We start from the raw sequence: 21,587 nt of genomic DNA on the forward strand, positions 1-21,587 counted from the left end.
ATCCCCCTTCACTCCTCCTCCCCACCGGCAGCCCGCCCGAACCCCCTCAGGGACCCCAACCGACGCGCACCCCCCACGCGCAGGCCGCGCCCCACCCCCGCGCTTCCGGCCCCGCCCCCCGCGCGGAGGACTGTGGGAACGGCTTCCCTGGATTCCGCGCTTGGCAACGGCTGGGAGCTGCGCTCGGTGCTGGTCCTGCGGAGGCTCTGGGTAGAGTCTGGCAAACGCCACGTCTTCGCAGGGCTGGACTCGCGGGCACCCGGCTCCCCTCAGCGCGAGGTAGGAGAAGGGCCTGGGGCCATGCGCCACTGCAGGCCCCCTTCTGACCATCACGCGGCCGCGGTGTGGGGGCGTCTGCGGCGGGGCCGCGGGGGTACTCTTCCTGCTGCCACCCACCCCGCCACCTGTGGCGACAGCGTCCCGGAGTGCCGGCGTGGGTTCTCGCACCGCGGTTCTCAGGCTACAGGCTTTTCTTGTACTCTGGAAGGGAATGGGCGTTGCTGTCCCCTTGGTATGGCTGTCTCGTATCACAGTCCGCCGCAAGGACCCTAGACTCAGTTGGACCGTTGCATCAACTCTTGAATTTCACAGCAGATAGGGTGCACGTTTCTCATTAATTTTTGTTTTGTACTTGAAATTGCCTAATAAAATGCTGAATCAGCAGTGAAGGTGAAAGTACACAACAGAATGCGCAAAGCATATACTTAACTTCCCAAAGAAATTCAGAAATGAAGTACTCTTTTCCAAAGATCCTTGCTAAGCCTAAAATTACATGTTTTTCCCCCATTTTTGCTGACTTTCAAATTAAATTTTTAATTGGATTTCTTTTTTATCTTGTGAATAGGGCTTTATTGTTACAATCATGTAATTATGCATTTCAGTAGACTCATAAAATATCTAGAAATCTGGAGAACCTGGTGAGTTGTGAAGGTTATGAATAAAAATAGCTCTCGTGGCCACAGTAAACTACAGTAGAATACTATCATTAATCATCATGTTGTGTACATAGGCCAAGTGCATGTCTTACATATTTTAAGTAATGTGATTAAGTGAAAGGAAATTATTGTAGATGATGTATTTGACATCACGTCAACTTACCATTCTGCAAAGAGTGATATAAAAAGGAGAGACAGAAGTAGCTGAATATGCATTAATTCCCAAGTCCCTTAGCTGTCACAAATTATATTTCCATCATTCTTTTTTATGGTATCAGAGGATTATTGATTGTCCCATTTTTTGCATCAAGTTTTGTAGTTTCTTTATACATTTTTTAATTTCAGAATATCATGAGGGTTACAGATGTTTTGGTTACATGAATTGCTTTTGTCCACTTTGTGTCAAAGTTATAAGTGTGCCAATTTACCTACCCCTCCTCCACACTCCCACCTGTTTAGTTTCTGTTGAGTTTTACTGCCATATGTACCCATGAGTGTTAATCAGTTAGTTCAATTTATTAGTGAATACATGTGATAGTTTTCCATTCTTGCTATACTTTACTTGGAAGAATAGTCTTTAGCTACATCCAGATTGTTATAAAAGGTATTAATTAGCTTACCATTTTTTATGGCTGAGTAGTACTCCATGATGTATACCACATTTTATTAATCCACTCATGCATTCATGTATTGATGGGTACTTGGCTTGATTCCACATGTTTTCTTTTACCAGGCTGATTTGCTGGTTGTGGGCTTTTGAGATGGCATCTTAGAAGTCATCTATATTGTAGATACTAATAGCAGAGTGTAAAAAAAAGCTTTAACATTTAAAAAAGGTTTTACTGACATTTACTTTATAATAAATATAGGTGGTATTATCCTCAAATGGTTTCAATATGAGAGGCTTGTTATGCATATAAGCTTCTTTTGAAATAGCTTGGAGAATCCAGAAACTCTTAAGTTGTATAATAACATCTTTTCTGCAACCCATAGCTGTTAGCCATGGGTGATTCCCTTTTCCTTTCTTGGGCTCGTTTTCTACATCAAGATCTGTATATTCCACCAGACGTTCAGATACCGTCTCTTCTAGGTAAAGCCTTTTTAAAACCTGTTAACAAGGGCCAGGCTCTGTGGCTCATGCCTGTAATCCTAGCACTCTGGGAGGCTGAGGCAGGTGGATTGCCTGAGCTCACAGGTTGGAGCCTGAGCAAAAGTGAGACACCACCCCCTCTCTAAAAATAGCCTGGGGCTGTGGCAGGTGCCTGTAGTCCCACTACTTGGGAGACTGAGACAGAATCGCTTGAGCCCAGGATTCTGAGGTTGTTGTGAGCTATAACATCATGGCACTCTACCAAGAGCAACATAGTGAGACTCTGTCTCAAAAAACAAAAAAAAGCATTACATTTCTTTCAAAAGAAATCTGATTAATTTTATAGCCTCTACATTTTAACGTCTACTTTGTATTTATTTTTTTAATTTATTTTTTATTTCAAATTAATATGAGGGTACAAATTTTAGGTTATATTGTTCTCACTTCCAGGGTAAAGTTCCATTTGTAAAAGAGGGAATTATGCACCATCACAAAGTGCACATAGGTGAGATCCTGTCTCAGCCCCTCCCTCTCCCCTTTCTCTCACCCCCCCCTTACTAGATTATATTTGTGTTTTATTGTTCTTATAAACATGTAATTGTTTATATGTTGATTTCATATTAGTGGAATACATTGGATGTTTATTTTTCCATTCTCGTGATAACTTTATGTATTTCAGCTCTATCCAGGTAAATGTAAAAGATGTAAAGTCTCCATCTTTTGTAATGGCTGAATAATATTCCATTATATACATAAACCACCGTTTGTTGATCCATTCATGTGATGGGCACTTAGTTGTTTCCTAATAGGATTATGACTTGGCAATTATGAATTGAGCTTCAATAAATATTCTGGTGCAAATGTCTTTGTGGTAAAAATGATTTTTGGTCTTCTAGGTAGATACCTAGTTATGGGATAGCAGGGTCAAATGGAAAGTCTACATTTAGATTTTTGAGGATTCTCCATACTTCTCTCCAAAAGGGCTGTATTAGTTTACAGTCTCACCAGCAGTGTAGAAGTGTTCCTTTCTCTCCACAATCCACACCAGCATCTGGTGTTTTGTGACTTTGTGATGTGGGCTAATCTTGCTGGGGTTCGGTGATTAGAGTGGTTTTGATTTTCATTTCTCTGATCATTAAAGACGATGAGCATTTTTTCATGTGTTTTTTGGCCATTCATCTATCATCCTCAGGAAGTTTCCGTTGAAATCACTTGCCCACTTATAGAGAGGGTTGTTTGCACTTTTCTTATTGTTTGAGTACTCTGTAGGTTCTAGTTATCAGGCCTTGTCAGATTCATAATATGCATTCCCATTTTGAAGGCTGTTTGCTTTGTTTGTGATACCCTTAGCTGTGCAAAAGCTTTTTAGCTTGATCAAATCCTAGTTATTTATTTTTGGTGTTGCTATGTTTGGGGTGGAGGGGTCTTCCTCATAAAATTTTTTTCCCAGGCCATTGTCTTCAGTGTGTTTTCCCCACACTCTTTTTTAGAATTTTTATTGTTTTAAGTTTAAATCTTTTATTCAACAAGAATCAATTTTTGCTAATGATGAGGGGTGGGTTCAGTTTTAGTCTTCTACATATGGATAACCAGTTCTAAAAGTTGCTCAGTTTTTGTTTTGTTTGTTTTTAAGCTGAGCGTAGTGGGTCATGTCTGTAATCCTAGCACTCTGGGAAGCTGAGGCAGATGGATTGCTTGAGCCCAAGAGTTTCAGGTTGCTGTGAGCTATGATGCCGTGGCACTTTCTCTACACAGGGCAACAGAGACTGTCTCAAAAGATAAACAAAATAAAAGTTGTTCATGTTTTACGTATAATATGCTAGGCAAAGGCGTCCTCAAACTACAGCCCGCAGGCCACATGCAGTTGTTGGTGTAGGACATTTATCCAGCGCCCCGGGTGTTTTTGCTGCTGCTGTCTGTCCTGCTTAGCAGCCAATTTGTCCTGGGACCCAAAGTCCAGCCCTCCAATGGTCTGAGGGACAGTAAATTGGCCCCTTGTTTAAAAAGTTTGAGGACATACAATCAGGAAGTTCTTGTTTAGCATAGTGGTTCTCAAAGTATGCTCCCCAGACCGGCAGCATCAGCATCACTTGGGAACTTGTTAGAAATTCACATTCTAGCCTAGTGTGTGGCTCAGGGCTGTAATCTGAGCAACTGGGGAGGCTGAGGCAGGAGGATCACTGGAGGCTAGGAGTTTGAGGCTAGCTTGGGCAACATAGACCTCATCTCTATAAAAAATTAAAAAAAAAAAAACTAACCAGGTGTGATGGTAGGCACCTTTAGTCCCAACTACTCAGGAAGCTGAGATGAAGAATTGCTTGAGGCCAGGAATTTGAGGCTGCAGTGAGCTATGATGATGCCATTGCACTGCAGCCTGGGTAACAGAATGAGACCTGGACTCTAAATAAAAATCAACATTCTAAGGGATGAAGGAGGTGATAATGTGTCCCCTACTCAAGTCTTAGTGAATAAGAAACCCGAGTGGCTGGGAAGAGGCGATATGAATTTAACAAGCCTTTAGGTTTCTAGTGCACACTAAAGTTTGAGAACTTTAGTATTACCTGAGCTAAAGCTTTTAATTGAAAATATTTTATGTGTTTTCCACCAATGACATCTAATACCTTTTGGACGTATTTTATCTGATTGGCATTTGCTCTCATAATAGTGAATTTTCATCTTCAAAAAGTAATGAGAAATTAACTGAAAATGGATCAAAGACCTAAATATAAAAGCTAAAATCACAAACCATTAGAAGAAAACGTGGTATAAATCTTCTTGATTTTAGTTTAGGCAGTTGTTTGTTAGATGTGATAACCAAAAGTACAAACAATCAAAGAAGAAAATAAATTATACATCATCAAAATTAAGAATTTTTGTGCTTCAAAGGATACAGTCAAGAATGTCAAAAGACAAGGCACAGGATGAGAAAACATATTTACAAATCATATATATAAGGTCTAATATTGAGAATATATAATGGATCCTTATAATTCATAGAAGACAAATAACATAGCTTTTAAAAATGGATAAAAGATCTGAATGTACATTTTTACAAAGGAATACATACAAATAGCCAATAAGCACCTGAAAAGGTGCTAAACATCAATAGTCATCAGAGGAGTGCAACTAAATACCACAGTGAGATACAATTTCACATCCATTTGAATGGCTGTATCAAGGAAGAACAATACCACCTGTTGTCTAGGACGTGAAAAAACTGGAACCTTTGTACACTGCAGGTAGAATGTAAAATGGTGCAGCTACTTTGGAAAGCACTCTGGCAGTTCTCCAAAACTTAAACATAAGACACAGCTATTCCATTCCTAGATATATATCCAACAGAATTGAAAATATGTATCCATGCCAAAACTTGTACACATGACGTTCATAGCAATGTTATTTATTAAAGCCAAAAAGTAGAAACAGTACAGATGTCCTTTAATAAATGGATAAGCAGGCCGGGGAGGGGAGGGCACAGTGGCTAATGCCTGTAATCCTAGTACTCCTGGGAGGCCAAGGCAGGTGGATTGCTTGAGCTTAGGAGTTTGAGAGCAGCTTAAGCAAGAGCAGGACTACTAAAGAAAATAGAAAAGCTAGCCAAGCATTGCTGTGGGCCCCTGTAGTCCCCAGCTACTGGGGAGGCTGCACTAAGAGGATTGCCTGAGCCCAAGAGATTGAGGTTGCTGTGAGCTATGATGATGCCAGTACACTCAACCCAAGGTGACAGATTGAGACCCTGTCTCAAAAAATATACATAAATAAAATGAATAGGTAAGTAAAATGTCAATGTATTATTTAGCTATTAAAAAGAAATTAAGTGGGCGGTGCCTGTGGCTCAAAGGAGTAGGGTACCACCCCATATGCCAGAGATGGAGGGTTCAAACCCAGCTTCAGCCAAAAACTGTAAAAAAAAAAAAAAAAAAGAAATGAAGTACTGATATGTATGTATTACAGTATGGATGAAGCTTGAAAATATTATGCTAAGTGAAAGTGGCCAGACACAAAAACCCACATATGTATTGATTCCATGAAATGTACAGAATTGATAGACACAGAAAGTAGATTATGGTATGTGAATTATAGCTCAAATAATTTTTTTCACTTTTCTGTCCTCACCAAGGACTCAAAAAAGTAATTAGTATTTTAAGTATATATAAATAATTTTTTAAAGGTTATGAGAAAACATATTAAGTGTGAATCATAGAAGCTACATGTATTTGATATTATGCTGAAACTTTTTAAAGAATTTAATGGCACATGTAAAATGTACAAACTCTATATTAATGTTTACTTTAAGATAGACAAGATAATTCAATGGTACATGTCTTGGATAACTACCCACCCCACCCCCACACACAAACACACATAAACAATTACTTGAAATATTGACTTGATCTGAATGATAGTTCTGGGTATTCTTGCCACATTCTCTAGTAATTATTACATTACCCTGTGTGTGCATGCGTGTGTGTGTGTGTGTGTGTGTGTGTATACATATATATATTACATTTCTTTCATGCTTTTGTTGAAGTCAAAATAAAATGTAGAGGCCAGGTGTGGTGGCTCCCTTCTGTAGTCCCAGCACATTGAGAAGCCAAGGTTGGTGGATTGCTTGAAGCTAAGGAGTTTGAAGACTAGCCAGGGCAATATAGTGAGTCCCTGTCTCTATGTAAAAATTTAAAAAATAGCCAGGTGTGGTGGCATTCATCTGCATTACCAGCTACTCAAGAGACAGGAGGATTGCTTGAGCCCAAGATCTGGTCTTTAAAAATCAAATACGTGAAAATAATTTTTTTAAAAATGTAGAGACAAATTTCTAAATTTAATATTTTATTTAGGAAGACAGGATTGCAATTCAGGCCACACATAGACCAGGTTGTCTTCAGTATGTACAGAGAACAAAAAGAAGGTTGGAAGTTTTAGCCAAAAGGAGAAATGTTAGGTAATGCTCTTTGTGAAATTTCATTGATACTACTAAGGCTCTGGCAAGCTGACAAATTCTGATTGGTGGGTGATGGCAGTGACCTAAGGTGGTCCTTGAGTTGCAACAAGTTATGTTAACAGCTATAGATAAAACTGGTCTCAGGCTATAATACGCAGCATTAGCAGCTGGACTTGCAGAGAATTACATTCTTGGAGTAGTTATGTGTCCTGAATGGGTTTCCCCCCTGGCTTATTGACTCTATTTTAGTTGGGTATCACAAGAATGACCCAATTCCTGTGATCAACTTCCGCTCTTCCATTTTACTTTGCTTTGACATCTACTTTATTCTGTCTTGCTTTTTTTCTCAACATTTCATTATAAAAATTTTCAGATGGGGAGCAAAGTTTAAAGAATTTTACAATGAACAATGTACCTGCTTGTAGATTCCACCATTAATGTTTTTTTAGACTTGCTTTACCATGTATCTATCCATTTACCTATGCCTCTATCCATTTAATAATCCATCTTATTTTGTGCATTCAAGCTAAGTATAAAATATTAAGCTTTCCCTAAAAACTTCAGCACATCCATATTAATTATAGTTCAGTACTTTACAGGTTGTTCTTTTAAGATAAAATTTACAAAGCAGAAATCTCAAGTATGCATTTGCTGAGTTTTCACAAGTGTATACACCTGTGTGTCCCAAACTCCTGCCAGGATACATATATATCACCTCTCCAGAAAATTCTTTCATGCCCTTTCCCATTCAATCTCTAACCCCAATCCCCAAGAAGCAACTACTTTCTATCATAGATTAGCTTTGCCTGTTCTAGAATTTCGTATAAATGAAACAGTGCATAATGTACAGTTGTATGTATAGTTTCTTTCCTGTAAATGAAAGAGGGCATGATATGCAGTTTTATGTAAAGTTTCTTTCGCTTGGCATAATTGACATGTTGTTACGTATGTCATTGGTGCATTCTTTTTATTGCTGAATAAAACTTCATTGCATATAGTATGCTACATTTTGCTTATCCATTTTATTGATGGGCTCCTGGTCCATTTCTCATTTTTAGCTATTATGAGTAAAGCTTTAAGAAAGAAAAGAAACGTTTAATCTGAGGAACAAGAGGCTCCCCTAAATTATGAGGCCCAGAGAGGCATGAGAATGAGCCAGCAGTCGCATCCCACTTCTCTTCTGGGGCTAAGTAATCATCTCTTAAAACTGCTTGCTATGGCCACAATTATCTGTCAATTTACCTCACAGTGCTGCAGGCTGGACATCATAGCCCTTTCAATGTAAGGGCTAATCATACTCAATATTGTTTCTGTAAACCAGCAAGACTTTCTGACAAAAATTCAGTATCATCCCACTCCCTGACTTGCCTTTTTCCTTTAAAAACCTACTTTTACTAAAGGCTGAATGGAATTTATAACCAGCGTTACTTGGGTCTGAGTCTTTCAGGCAGCTGTCCTTACGTTGTGCCCAGGAGTTCCACAAAGACCACACTGCCAAACAAGCCAAATTTACAACAGAATCCTTTTATTGAAGAGCCGGCCAGTGACTGCCTCAGTGTCCCAACATGGGGTTTCTGAGAGCAGCCCCAAGTGCTTAAGGGGTGGGGTTTTTAAGGCTGAGTCTGCATCCTGGTTGGCACGCAGGCTGTCCAGGTGCATTCAGGTGGGCGTAGCAAGCAAGCATTGCACAGAAGCAGAATTTCACGGTTAGTTAGTCATACATCATACATCTTAGTTCTAGTACTTTTCCTCCATACATCTTTGTCTCGGTATGCTCTCTGCCTGGTATTGTCTATAGGTTAGTCTGGGGATAGTCGGTTCGTTTCCTGGGCTCAAGAGTTAGTCAAGCAAGAAGTTAGTACTTTCCCATCTATCTTGGAAGTGAACCAGACTTAATTCCATTTTGTTGAGGGTTTGCAGCCCAGGAATTTGTCAAGAGTTAACTGGTATTTTTCTACTTTAGCCTAGGCCTAACACTTACATTGTCTCAAGTTAACTCTTTTTTTCCCCCCAAGTATACTCTTTAAATTATATTTTAGTTTCAGTTTTTTCTTTAGGTCAACACTTGCTGTGACCTAAAGCAAACATTAAGAACATCCTTTTTTATTTATTTATTTATTTTTGTTGTTTGGGTTTCATTGGACCTAAAAAACAACATTAAGAACATCCTTTTTAATTTTATTTTAATTGTTTGGGTTTCATTGAAGGTATAAAGAATTAGTTTACATTGATGGCATTTGTTAGATAAAGTCCCTCTAATAATTGTTTTCCCCCCCCAGAGGTGTGCCATACACCGTGATCCTCTCATCCACCTACCTCCTCCCCTATCCCCATTTGCTCATCCCCCTACCCACTCCACCCCTGTATTAGCTCACCTGCTGCCTTCATATTACAATAGACTACATTAGATTCATGGTTCTCCATTCTTGTGATGCTTTACTAAGAAGAATGTATTCTACAAAACACATTAATACAAATTATGTATTAGGTTAATACAAAAGATGTAAAGTCTCCATTGTTTTTAACGGCCGAATAGTATTCCATTGTATACATATACCACAGCTTCCTGGGTTGGTGGGCTAAATGTTATTTCAACATTTGGCAATTGTAAATTGAGCTATGATAAACAGTGTAGTGCAAGTGTCCTTATAATAAGGGATTTTTTTTTTCTTCTGAGTAGATGCCTGGTAATGGGATTGCAGGATCAAAGGGGAGGTCTAATTTGAGTTCTTTGAGGATTCTCCATACTTCCTTCCAAAAAGGTCGTATTAGTTTGCAGTCCCACCAGAAGTATAAAAGTGTTCCCTTCTCTCCATGTCCACGCCAGCATCTGCAACTTTGAGACTTTGTGATGTGAGCCATTCTTACTGGGGTTAGGTGGTATCTCAGATTTTGCATTTCCCTGATGATTAGGGATGATGAACATTTTTTCATATATTCGTTAGCTATTCATCTGTCTCCTTTAGAGATGGTTCTGTTCATCTCTCATGCCCAGTGATATATGGGATTGTCAAGTCTTTTTTTATTGATTAATTTGAGTTCCTGATACATCCTAATTACCAAGTTTTTGTCCTACTCATAATATGGAAATATCTTTTCCCATTCTGAAGGTTGTCTGAACACCATTCTTAAATCTCTTTTGTAGACATATGCTTTCATTTCTCTTGGGTAAATCCTTTTGAGCGGAACTGCCGGGTCAAAAAAGGTATATATGAGTTTTATAAAACTGCCAGACCTTTTCCCAAAACTATACCATTTTATACTTAACCAACAATGTATGAGTACTCTTGCTGACCTTATTTGCTGTTGATCTTTTTAATTTTAAACATTCTAATGGGTGAATGCATGGTTTTTGCCTTGCATTTTAATTGACCATTTCATGCTTTTCTTTTTGCACTTAATTTTGCACTCCATGAAAATTAGGACAACCAGCTCAACCCCCTCTAGAGCCTGTCACTGTCCTTTCAATGGTGTAGGTGTGGAATAAATGTGAAACCAGGGTAATGGATGAATGTTTTGACAATTTTGGGAATTGGATGTGAAAAAACATTCAAGGCATGAAAATAGGTACAGATAGATTTGACCTGAATGGTAGTTAAATGGCTATACTTTATAGGAATTAAGATTTATTTCTTATACCAAGAACATATTTCTACTCCCAATTTGTCATAGGTACAAATGATGCAAAATGTGCACCTGGCTCCAGAGACAGATGAAGATGATCTTTATTCTGGTTATAATGACTACAATCCAACCTACGATACTGAGGTAAAAAAGTCTTAGTTAAGCTGGTTTATGAAGACTTTGGATTTGAGAGTATTGCTTTATTATGATTTAGATTAAATAAGGTAATTAATAAGCCTTTAAAAGTGTTAGCAAAGGTTCTGCTAACTTCTACCAAAAATAATTGCAGCAGAGAGGAAGATCATGAGACAGGTTATGGAAATGAATTAAGGTGACTTGTATTCTTCAGCACTAGCTATCCAAATGTGTAAAAGACTTAGAAGGTACCTACAGTCAGGTTTTTTTTTTTTTTTTAATTGCTGGGCTGAGCAAAGTGGCTTATGCGTAATAATCCTGCACTCTGAGATGCTGAGGTGTGGATTGCTTGAGCTCAGGAGTTCGAGACCAGCCTGAGCAAGAGTGAGACCCATCTTTACTAAAAATAGAAAAACTACCCAGGCCTTGTGGTGGACTCTTGTGGTCCAGCTGTAGGTGCCTGAGGCAGGAAGATTGCTTGAGCCCAGGAGTTTAAGGTTTCTGTGAGCTCTAACACCATGGCACTCTAGTCTGGGGCAACAGAGTAAGAATCTGTCTCAAAAAAATAAAAATAAAAATGCTATAAACTTGAAATATCATGTAGTTTTTCCTTCTTTAAATTGTATTTTGTAGAAAAATAGGAAATAGAGATAAATATAAAAAAATTAAAATCATAGGAACTGTTACCATCACCCAGAGATAACCATTAACTAACTTATAGTGCTTACCTCACCAAACATTTTCTATGCAAATTTATGTATGTTTCTACATTTCTAGATAAAATGGGATCATACTCTGTGTACTGTTTTATAACCTGCTTTTTGTATTTCATGAATAGCCATTTATTTTGGTAAATTATATCTGCTTAATATTTAGAGACATGATAATTTAAAAGTTGAAATTGTTACTGAAATAAATTTGGATGTTTTAAATCTGTTTAGTCTCTTGTGAGAATTACAGTTTCCAAATTGTAAAAAAAAAGAAAAAAAAAAGCAAGAAAGAAAACTGCAACAACAATAAAAAAACACACAACAAAAAAATCTTTATAAAGTCACCTTGAAGTAGTGTGGGAAAAAAGGATGAAAAATATGGGTACTTTACTTGGGAGTATCTGAGAACCAAATACAGTTGGCCCTCCATATCTGTAGTTCTGTATCCATGGTTTCAGTAAATCTTGGATTGAAAATATTCAGTAGACTCGGCACCTGTAGCTCAAGCGGTTAAGGCGCCAGCCACATACACCAGAGCTGGCGGGTTCGAATCCAGCCTGGACCTGTCAAACAACAGTGACAGTTGCAACCAAAAAATAGCCAGGCATTGTGGCAGGTCCCTTTAGTCCCAGCTATTTGGGAGGCTGAGGCAAGAGAATTGTTTAAGCCCAGGAGTTGGAGATTGCTGTGACCTGTGATGCCATGGCACTCTACCTAGGGTGGCAGCTTGAGGCTCTGTCTTTTTTAAAAAAAAGAAAAGAAAATATTCAGTAAAAAAAATCCTATAAAGTGGCTTGGCGCCCGTGGTTCAGTGGTTAGGGCGCTAACCACATGCACTGGGGGTGGCAGATTCAAACCCAGCCAGGGCCTGCTAAACGACAATAATAACAATAACAAAATCATAGCTGGGCGTTGTGGCAGACACCTATAGTCCCAGCTACTGGAAGGCTGAGGCAAGGGAATTGCTTAAGTCCAAGAGTTTGAGGTTGCTGTGAGCTGTGACGCTACAGCACTCTACTGAGGGCAAAATGGTGAGACTCTGTCTCAAAAAAAAATATTCAACAAGTTCCAAAAAACAAAACTTGAATTTATCATGCTGAGTACTATGTTGAATGTACAATGTATGACATTGTATTAAGTATCACAGGCTCGGCCCCTGTAGCTCAAGTGGCTAGGGCACCAGCCACGTACGCCGGAGCTGGCAGGTTCGAATCCAGCCCGGGCCTGCCAAACAATGACAACTGCAACCAAAAAAAAAAAGTAGCTGGGCATTATGGCGGGCACCTGTAGTTCCAGCTACTTGAGAGGCTGAGGCAAGAGAATTCTTAAGCCCAAGAGTTTGAGATTGCTGTGAGCTGTGAGCTGTGATGCCACGGCATTCTACCCAGGGCAATAGCTTGAGACTCTGTCTCACAAAAAGAAGAAAAAAAAAAGTATTACAGTACTCTAGAGATAATCTAAAAGTATTCAGGAGAATGTGTATAGGTTATGTGCAAATACTATATACTGTGTCATATCAGGCACATAGCATTGGCAAATTTTGGTTAGAGAGGTGGTCCTGGGGACAACTATATTAGCATTTGTAATCCTTTAATTTAGTAATTTAGGAATTTAATGAGGGTGCGGTGGCTCATGCCTGTAATCCCAGCACTGTGGGAGGCTAAGGAGGGAGAATTGCTTGAGCTCAGGAGTTGGAGACTTGCCTGAGCAAGAGTGAGACCCCGACTCATAAAAAAATGAAAAACTGGGGTGACACCTGTGGCTCAAGGAGTATGACGCCAGCCCTGTATACCGGGGTGGTGGGTTCAGACCCAGCCCCTGCCAAACTGCAACAACAAAAACAACGCGGGGCATTGTGGCGAGTGCCTGTGGTCCCAGCTACTTGGGAAGCTGAGGCAAGAGAATCTCCTAAGCCCAAGAGCTGGAGGTTGCTGTGAGCTATGATGCTACGGCACTCTATCGAGGATGATGGAGTGAGACTGTGTCTCTAAAAAGAAAAAAGAAAACCCAGCTGAGTGCTGTGGGTATAATCCCAGTGGCTTCTGGAGGCTGAGGCAGCGGGATGCCTACAGCCAGAATCTGAGGTTGCAGTGAGCTACCACATCATTGCACTCTGCTCAGGGGCATAGGGTGGGACTCTGTCTCAAAAAAAAAAAAGCAAAAATAATAATAATAATAATAATTTAGGAAATATTATGCTATTTTAGAGTTTTTCTTATAACTTTTAATAATTTTTGGAGTGTATTTTTTCCTTTGGAGTGAAATGATGATCTGTGAATTTGAGACCTAAAAAGAAAACAAGAAAGAAAATAGAACTCATTCACTTTTTCTATATAAAATAAAAATCCAGTTGAAAACCAGGTGCGCCTGTTGTCCCACCTAGAGCTTGAGAAGCTGAAATAGGAGGATTGCTTGAGCCTAGGAGTTTGAGGCTATAGTGTGCCCTGCTCCTATGCCTGTGAATAGTACTGCACTGCAGCCTGGGCAATGTAGCAAGACTCTGTCTCAAAGAAAAAGGAAAAAATCTAGGTGATACTGATCATTACAGAAAACTTGAGAGGTATAGAAAGAAGAAATAAAATGACATAAATCCTGTTATGCAAAGATCACCTACATTGGATGTACTATAATACCTGATGTTTGGCTGTATTCCCTTTTCCTTTAATACTATCTATGCAAATTTTTCTCTCCCAGTATACAAATACACACAGAGATTATTATATAGTCCCTTTTATAAAATTTGCATTGTAACATAAGTGTTTTCTGAGGCTAGTATAAATCATGAAACCTATTAAAATCTTTCCATTCTCCCAATTATAAAATAAGACATGCTTATCTTTTTTGTACAGTTAACAGTGATATTAATCTTATCACTCAGAAATGACGTCTATAACATTTTGTTGCTTTGTCTTTTCTTTCTGTATATATATATACACAGTTTTTTAATTATATTCAGCTATGTCATAAGCAGTGTTTGGAACTAAATATTTAAATAAGATTTTAATGGCTGTATAATACTGAAAATACGTAATTGATTAGGAGTATATTCTCATGTTAGGACTTTTTGTCCAGTTTTCCACTGTTGTCAATTACATGAAGAACAGATTTATGCATAAATAATTTTCTGTGTTTTGATGTAGCATTTCCTGGGATAGAGTCCCAGAAATGGAATTAATAGATTGTGAAGGTAATCATTTTTAAAGCACCATAGAAATTTCCTATCCTCAGGTTGTCACAGTGTGGCTGCATGATTTAATCTGAGCAAATACTCAGACTGTTAGACCCCAAAATAAATTATGTAGTGAAACAAAAATATTTGTTTTATGCATGGTTTTCTTTGATCTTGATTAGCTAATAATAAGTTCAATATATGACTGAAATACTTGAAACAACTCCCTAATAATGTTAATAGAATATGTGATTTTTTTAATCAAGTTACAAAGATGAAACTACAAAAGTTGTGTTAGTTTGGTGTTTGTAATTAGAGAATTTGTTAATTGTTCTTTTTAATTTGTTATTTAGGTGGAATTTATTGGACTGATTAATCAAATTTTACTCATAGTTTAGGAAACTTAGTAGATATCCTTTTACCAGAAGATCTACCAAAGTAAAAACATAAATATGTTGAAGGTTGCCTTTGTCTTTATTATTTTATATATAACTTTTCAGTTTCTATGGCTGACTGAGAATTTTGTACTTGTTAAATTTTACGTAGTTAATATGTAACGTTATAAAGATAACTTAAGGTAAAAATTAAAGAATCATTGCATGTAACAAAATCATGTTTTAAGTGTGTTGTGGCTGGTTATGGTAGCTCATGCCTATAATTCAAGCATTTTGGGAGGCTGAGGTAGGAAGATTGCTTATGACTAGAAGTTTGACACCAACCTGTACAACATAGTAAGACCCCATCTCCAGAAAAAAAGTTTTAAAAATAGCCAGGTGTGATGGTGAACATTTGTGGTCCCAGCTGCTTTGGAGGCTGAGGCAGGAGAATCTTTTGAACCCAGAAGGTTGAGGTTCCATGAGCTATGATCCTGACTGAGTGAGACCCTGTCTCTAAATATAAAATAGTGTCTTGTATTAGCATTCTGGTTATGTAAACATTTTGTTTTGATTATCTGCAAATTTTTAAAAAGTTAATTGATAGCAACCCTATTTTATGTATTATTTATATTTCTTTTACAATAATATATATGCATATTTTTGTGGGAAGTAGATTTAAACAAATCAAAGGCAAAAGAATTTTTCATAAAGTATGCCTGAAGGGTTAGAACCAGAGTGTGTGTTAAGGAAGAAGTAAGAAATAAAGTCTGGATAGAAGGGTAGTGGTTGGTAAGACTAGGTGCTGATGGGAGACTGTAAAAATACCATTTTGTTCAGGAAATCCAGAAACACTTTTATCCTGCCCTTGGCTAATGTTCTTTTCCTCAAATTTCTAAAGAGGGAACATGGCCTTTTCTGTCGTGAGGCTTTCTCAGGCAGGGTTCTAGCATGAGCCCAGCTTTATTTATTTATTTATTTTTTTGAAACAGAGTCTCAAGCTGTTGCCCTAGATAGAGTGCCATGGCATCATTGTAGCTCACAGAAACCTTCAACCTCTGAGCTTAAGTGATCCTCTTACCTCAGTTTTTTCTATTTTTAGGAGAGATGGGATCTCGCTTGTTCAGGCTGATCTTGAACTGGTGAGCCACCCACCTTGGCCTCCCAGAGTGCTAGGATTACAGGTGTGAGCCACCACTGCCCAAGGCATGATCCCACCTTAAGGGAGAAGAGAGGCAAGGACAGAAAGGGAGAGATGGAGGGAGGAAAGAGTGAGAATGTGAGGGCAGCAAGATCAATAAAGAAGTATGGATCAAAAGAGAGAAAGAGGTATGAATATCAGTTCTTACTGCTCTGGCCCCTAGAAAGAAAGAAACAGAAGAAAGGCCCTATCCTTGTATACCTGATCAGTTGTGTGGTCACAGCTTGTGGTAACTTCAAACCTATAGGCTCAAGTTTTCCTGCCTTGGACTCTTGAGGTACTAGGATTATAGGCATGAGCCACCATGCCTGGTCCTACTTGATCTTTTACCCAAGCAGTATGATACTATCCATTTCAACTGCAGTATAAAATGTCGTTAAAATTGACTAACATACTCAGTATTCCTCTTCCTACCTATATTTTGGGTAGTATGAAAAGGAGAGATTTGAGGGCAAGAGTCCTTCAGCCACTACCCAAATGTCAACATTTGGGGTAAGATGAATTATAGAGGATGTTGAAAAACAGGGTTTAAACTATCACCCCCTGCCCCTGATTCTCACTTCATGTTGAATGGTGTTAAATTTGCTTTTTCATTTTAGGAATTGGAGAATGACACAGCTTTTCAGCAAGCTGTGAGAACTAGTCATGGCAGAAGACCTCCAGTAAGTGAAAAAAAAATTTTTTAATTGCAGTAAAGAAACATTTTACCTGTTTAGTTCAGTAGTGTTAAGTTCACGTGGTTGTGAAACAAATCTTTAGAAATTTTTCATCTTGCCATCATGAAGCTCTGTACCCATTAAACAAAAACGCCTCCATTTCCTCCCACCCCCAACCCCTTTCTAACCACTCTTCTACTTTCTACTTCTATGAATTTGACTACTTTACATACCTCACATAAGTGGAATCACACAGTTTTGTTTTTTTATGACTGGCTTATTTTGCTTAGTATAATGTCCTCAAGGTTCATCTATGTCATAGCATGTGAGAGAATTCCTTTACTTTTTATGTCTGAATAGTATTCCATTGTATGTATATACCACATTTTGTTTATTTATTCTTTGGTCAATGGACATTGTCCATTTTTGTTACAGAGTTGTAGGAATTCTCTATATATTCTAGATATTAACTTCTTATCAGATGTATGATTTGCAGATATTTTCTCATTGTATAGGTTGCTTTTCATGCTGTTGATTGTGTCCTTTGATGTACCAAAGGTTTTTTAGTTTGATATAGTCCCAATTGTCTATTTTTACTTTTGTCACTTACGCTTTTGATGTTATTAGCTGAGAAATCATTGCCAATACCAATGTTATGAAAATTTTCCCTTATGTTTTCTTCTAGAAGTTTTATAGTTTTAGTCTTGGATTTAGGTCTTTAATCCATTTTGAACTAGTTTTTGCATATGGTGTAGGATAACAGTACAGTTTCATTCATTCATTCATTCATTCATTCTTTTACACATGGATATCTGGTTTTCCCGGCACTATTATGTTGAACAGACTATTCTTTCCTCCATTGAATGGTCTTAGCACCCTTGTCAAAGATCATTTGGCCATATATGCAAGGGTTTATTTCTGGGCTCTCTATTCTGTTCTGTTGGTATGTGTGTCTGTCTTTATACCAGCATCACACTGTTTTAATTACTGTAGCTTTTTAATGTGTTTTGAACTCAGGAAGTGAGAGAGCTTTCCAACTTTGTTCTTTTTCAAAATTGCTTTAGCTATTCAGGATTGCTTAATATTCCATATACGTTTTAGGATGGATCTATTTCTACAAAAATGACATTGGGATTTTGATAAGGATTGCCTTGAGTCTGTAGATCCCTTTCATTAGTATGGATATTTTTATATAAAATCTTCCAATCTATGAACACAGGATATCTTTCCATTTATTTGTGTCCTCTTTAGTATTTTTGCAGCAACTTTTTGTAGTTTTCAGTGTATCTATTAAGTGTATATTAATGTATTTTAGATAAGGGGATTTCTTTGTTCTTGAAAACATAAATATTATTTATATAAGGCATTGGAATTTTTTACCTAAAACATTCATTATTTTAAAAAATATTTGCCTTTCTAAATTTTAAATTAGTATAGACAGATTCTTCAAAAGATGAGAACTTAATTTACCAATTATTCGTTTGTATTAATACTCTCTCCATTACTTCTTTTATAAGTACATACAATGCTGGAGTAGTTTTTTTTTAGTATTGCTATGCAAATTGTTGTATATATCACACAAAGCATTCTTACCTCCCTTCAACAGTGTGTCAATTCTGCCATGCTTTGTAGTTGAAAATAAACTAGGTTGACACTAAATATAATAGTGAAATATAAAAAGCTTAATTCCTAATGTCCTATGCCTAATATTCCTTTTTAAAAAACTGTCACCCCACCATTCAATGCTATATTGTAGTGGTTCTCAGCTGAGGGCAATTTTACAGTCTCTCACCCTGAGGGAATCATTGGCAATACCTGAAGATAATTTTGGTGTTCACACTTGAGGGGGGGCTTCTGGCATTGAGTAGGTAGCAGAGATGCTGCTATACATTCTACAGTGCATAGGCCAGCCCCCAGCAGTAAGGAACTATCCAGGCCACTGTCCTCTGCTTTGGATGAGTGTCCAGCTGCTTTTACCTTCCCTCACTTTGTCACTTTCTTCCTCTTTGCTGCCATCCATACTTATTTAGCAAACATTAAACCACTTAACATGGAAAGGATCTTGTGAGTAGCTTGCTCATCTCATTTAGTGTAAATGAATTTAGTGTGATGCCCTGCAATGAGTTTGGCCAAGCTACTGCACAGGTAGAGGACATAGTCCTTCACAACACTGCCCCCACTTCTCACACCAGCTGCAAGTTCAGGGTGTTCCTGAACCATCCTCAGGTTTGATAATTCTCTAGAAGGACTCACAGATCTCACTAAAATCTGCTATACTCACTATTTATTACAGGGGAAAAACGTGAGTTAAAATTACCAAGGGAAGAATTGCAGAGTCTAGTATCAATCAAATCATGGGGTCATTCTCTCCTTGTGAGTCCAGAATTGGCAATAACTTTTCCTAATCATTGTGTGTGACAATATGACAGTATTCAGAGAATGTTGCCAACCATGGAATTCCACCCAAGACTTCAGTGTCCAGAATTTTTCTAGGGCTTAATCACAGATCGCCCATGTGACTGACCTATAATCTCTATCCCTTCCCAGAGGCAGGGCTTATACTCCACAAAGTGATACATCCCAAAGCCCCCATCATATATCACACTGGCAGAGTGTCTGATGGCCAGTGCCAAGGCAAAGAAAAATAACCTTATTTTATATAACAGTCCAAGGTTATATAAATAAAGGTTATATAAATCACCTCTCAGTAGCTAGTAGCAAAGGTGAGACCTCTCTTTGGGTGAAGTTAATTCCTCATTGCACAGGCTAGGCACTGTGGCTCATGTTTGTAGTCATATCACTGTGAGAGGCCAGAGATGAGAGGATTGCTTGAGGTCAGGAGTTTGAGATCAGCCTGAGCAAGAGCACAAGTGAGACCTTGTCTCTGTTTTAAAAAAAGAAAAGAAATAGAAAAACTAAGCTGGGCTACTTGGGAGGCTGAAGCAGTAGGATCACTTGAGCTCAGGAGTTTGAGGTTGTAGTGAGCTATTATGGTAGCATTGCACTGTAGCCTGGGCAACAGAAAGAGACTGTCTTAAAAAAAAAAATCTTCACTACTCATCCTACAACCCATATTTTAATTATAGGGTTATCTTCATTATGGAAGTAAGTACCATGGTTCTGAATTCTTCCAGTAAAAGACTAAACTAGTGACTAGACTGTGAGCTTTTTGAAGAGACAGATTGTCTTATTCATCATTCTTTTCCTTGTCTGCTGTAGGTGCTCCATAAATTTTTATTGAATAACTTAGTAAATCGGTGAACTTTGTCTTCTATGAACTGATTTCAGGTATTAGATAGAAATTAAGTGATTTCACATATTAGATAGAAGATGATAATTTTGTCAGGTTGTCCCTTCAAAGATCTTTAGAAATGATTTCATTTCAGAGATCTTTCTTTTATAAATGAGGAAACTGAAGCCTAGAAAAGTAAAGGTCTCCCAGCCATCTGTAGCTGTCTGTAACTGGGGTAGAGCTTGGGTTTCTTGATCCTCTATTGAATCACTCTCTACTTAAGTAGGAAAAAGTTTTATATATTTCATATGAAAGATCCTCCTAAGGAATATATAGTCTTCACAGGGAAGATCAAATGGACACAAGTGAATATTCACAAGGCATAATGTAATAAGTTGTAAAAAAAAGAGTATGATTTCTAAGGGGCTACAAAGAGAGGTTATTTCCCACTAGTTGAGACAATCAGAAGAAACTGCTTAAAAGATAAATTCAGAGTTGAATATTAATGGATGTATAGAATTGAGATTCACCTTGACATACCGTCACTGCAAGTGAGGGCACAAGAGGAATAAGGGAAGAGAGTATAGGAGCTTCCCAGTGCTTACAACAGAAAACAAATGAAAGATATAGGTGACAGTAAGGGAAATATGGTCTCTTTTCCTCATTTCTCATAGAAGTAAGGAAATAGATCTTTACTTTTCAGCTTTTTCTAATAACTGAAGCCAACCTTATCAAGCATGAGTTTTAAGCCCTGTAATATGCATAAAATTAAAACGTTTTTCCATAATAAGAGAAAGAACCAGAGATTAAAGTTTACCTAACAGCTTTATATGTTAACACCTGCAGTACAGGCATCTATTTTCCTACAGAATTAACAGTTGCGTGTGTTTTTTCCATACTTTCTCTCTAACAATATTTCCATTATTATTCAGTTCAAAATTTTTTTTTAAATTTCTAGGGTAATTTCTTCATTGACCTACAAGTTACTTAGAAATATGTTTCTTAATTTCTAAAATATTAAAATTCTCTTGTTATTTTTGTGTTATTGATTTCTAACTTTATTCTTAGATAGGAAACATAATCTGTATGATTTTAACTCTTAGAAATTTGTTAATATTCCAAATGCATTTTTAAAGAATATATGTTCTGCAGTTAGTGGGTACAGTGGTTGTCAATTAGGGCAAGTGTATTAATAGTTTTGTTCATATGGTCTATAGTTTTACTCATTTTTTTTTGTCTGTCAGTTCTATTATTAATGAGAAAGTATGATCACCTGTTGTACTATGATTATAGATTAGCATATTTCTTTTTTTTTATTGAATGGTAACTATGTACATCAATGCACTTCTGGGGTACAGTGTGGGATTTTCACACACAATCCGAAACACTTCCATCAAACTGGTTAACATAGCCTTCGTGTCATTTTCTTAGTTATTATTTTAAAACGTTCACATTCTGCTCTTAGAAAGATTCACCTGTACCCCCGTAAAACAAACCTCAGAAGTGATCCCTCCAATAC

At 37.7% G+C, this 21,587-nt stretch overlaps 1 protein-coding gene across 2 annotated transcripts in view; it reads left to right on the forward strand.

Moving 5' to 3' along the window:
• The first annotated feature begins 224 nt into the window (after positions 1 to 224).
• The window catches only part of IFT88 (intraflagellar transport 88), a 122,888-nt gene continuing 101,525 nt past the window's right edge, over positions 225 to 21,587 (forward strand). The window contains exons 1-3 of one of the 2 annotated variants that reach the window (XM_012809491.2): positions 225 to 279; positions 10,640 to 10,735; positions 16,780 to 16,842. In XM_012809491.2, coding sequence (XP_012664945.1) covers positions 10,646 to 10,735; positions 16,780 to 16,842 — 153 coding nt within the window. In that variant the 5' untranslated portion in view covers positions 225 to 279; positions 10,640 to 10,645. Of the gene's footprint in view, positions 280 to 10,639; positions 10,736 to 16,779; positions 16,843 to 21,587 lie in introns of those variants that run through there. The other variant, XM_023517246.1, reaches the window with a different exon arrangement.

This window comes from Otolemur garnettii, unplaced genomic scaffold (assembly GCF_000181295.1).
Source record: "Otolemur garnettii isolate 467f Iridium unplaced genomic scaffold, OtoGar3 scaffold00106, whole genome shotgun sequence".
Lineage (NCBI taxonomy): Eukaryota > Metazoa > Chordata > Mammalia > Primates > Galagidae > Otolemur > Otolemur garnettii.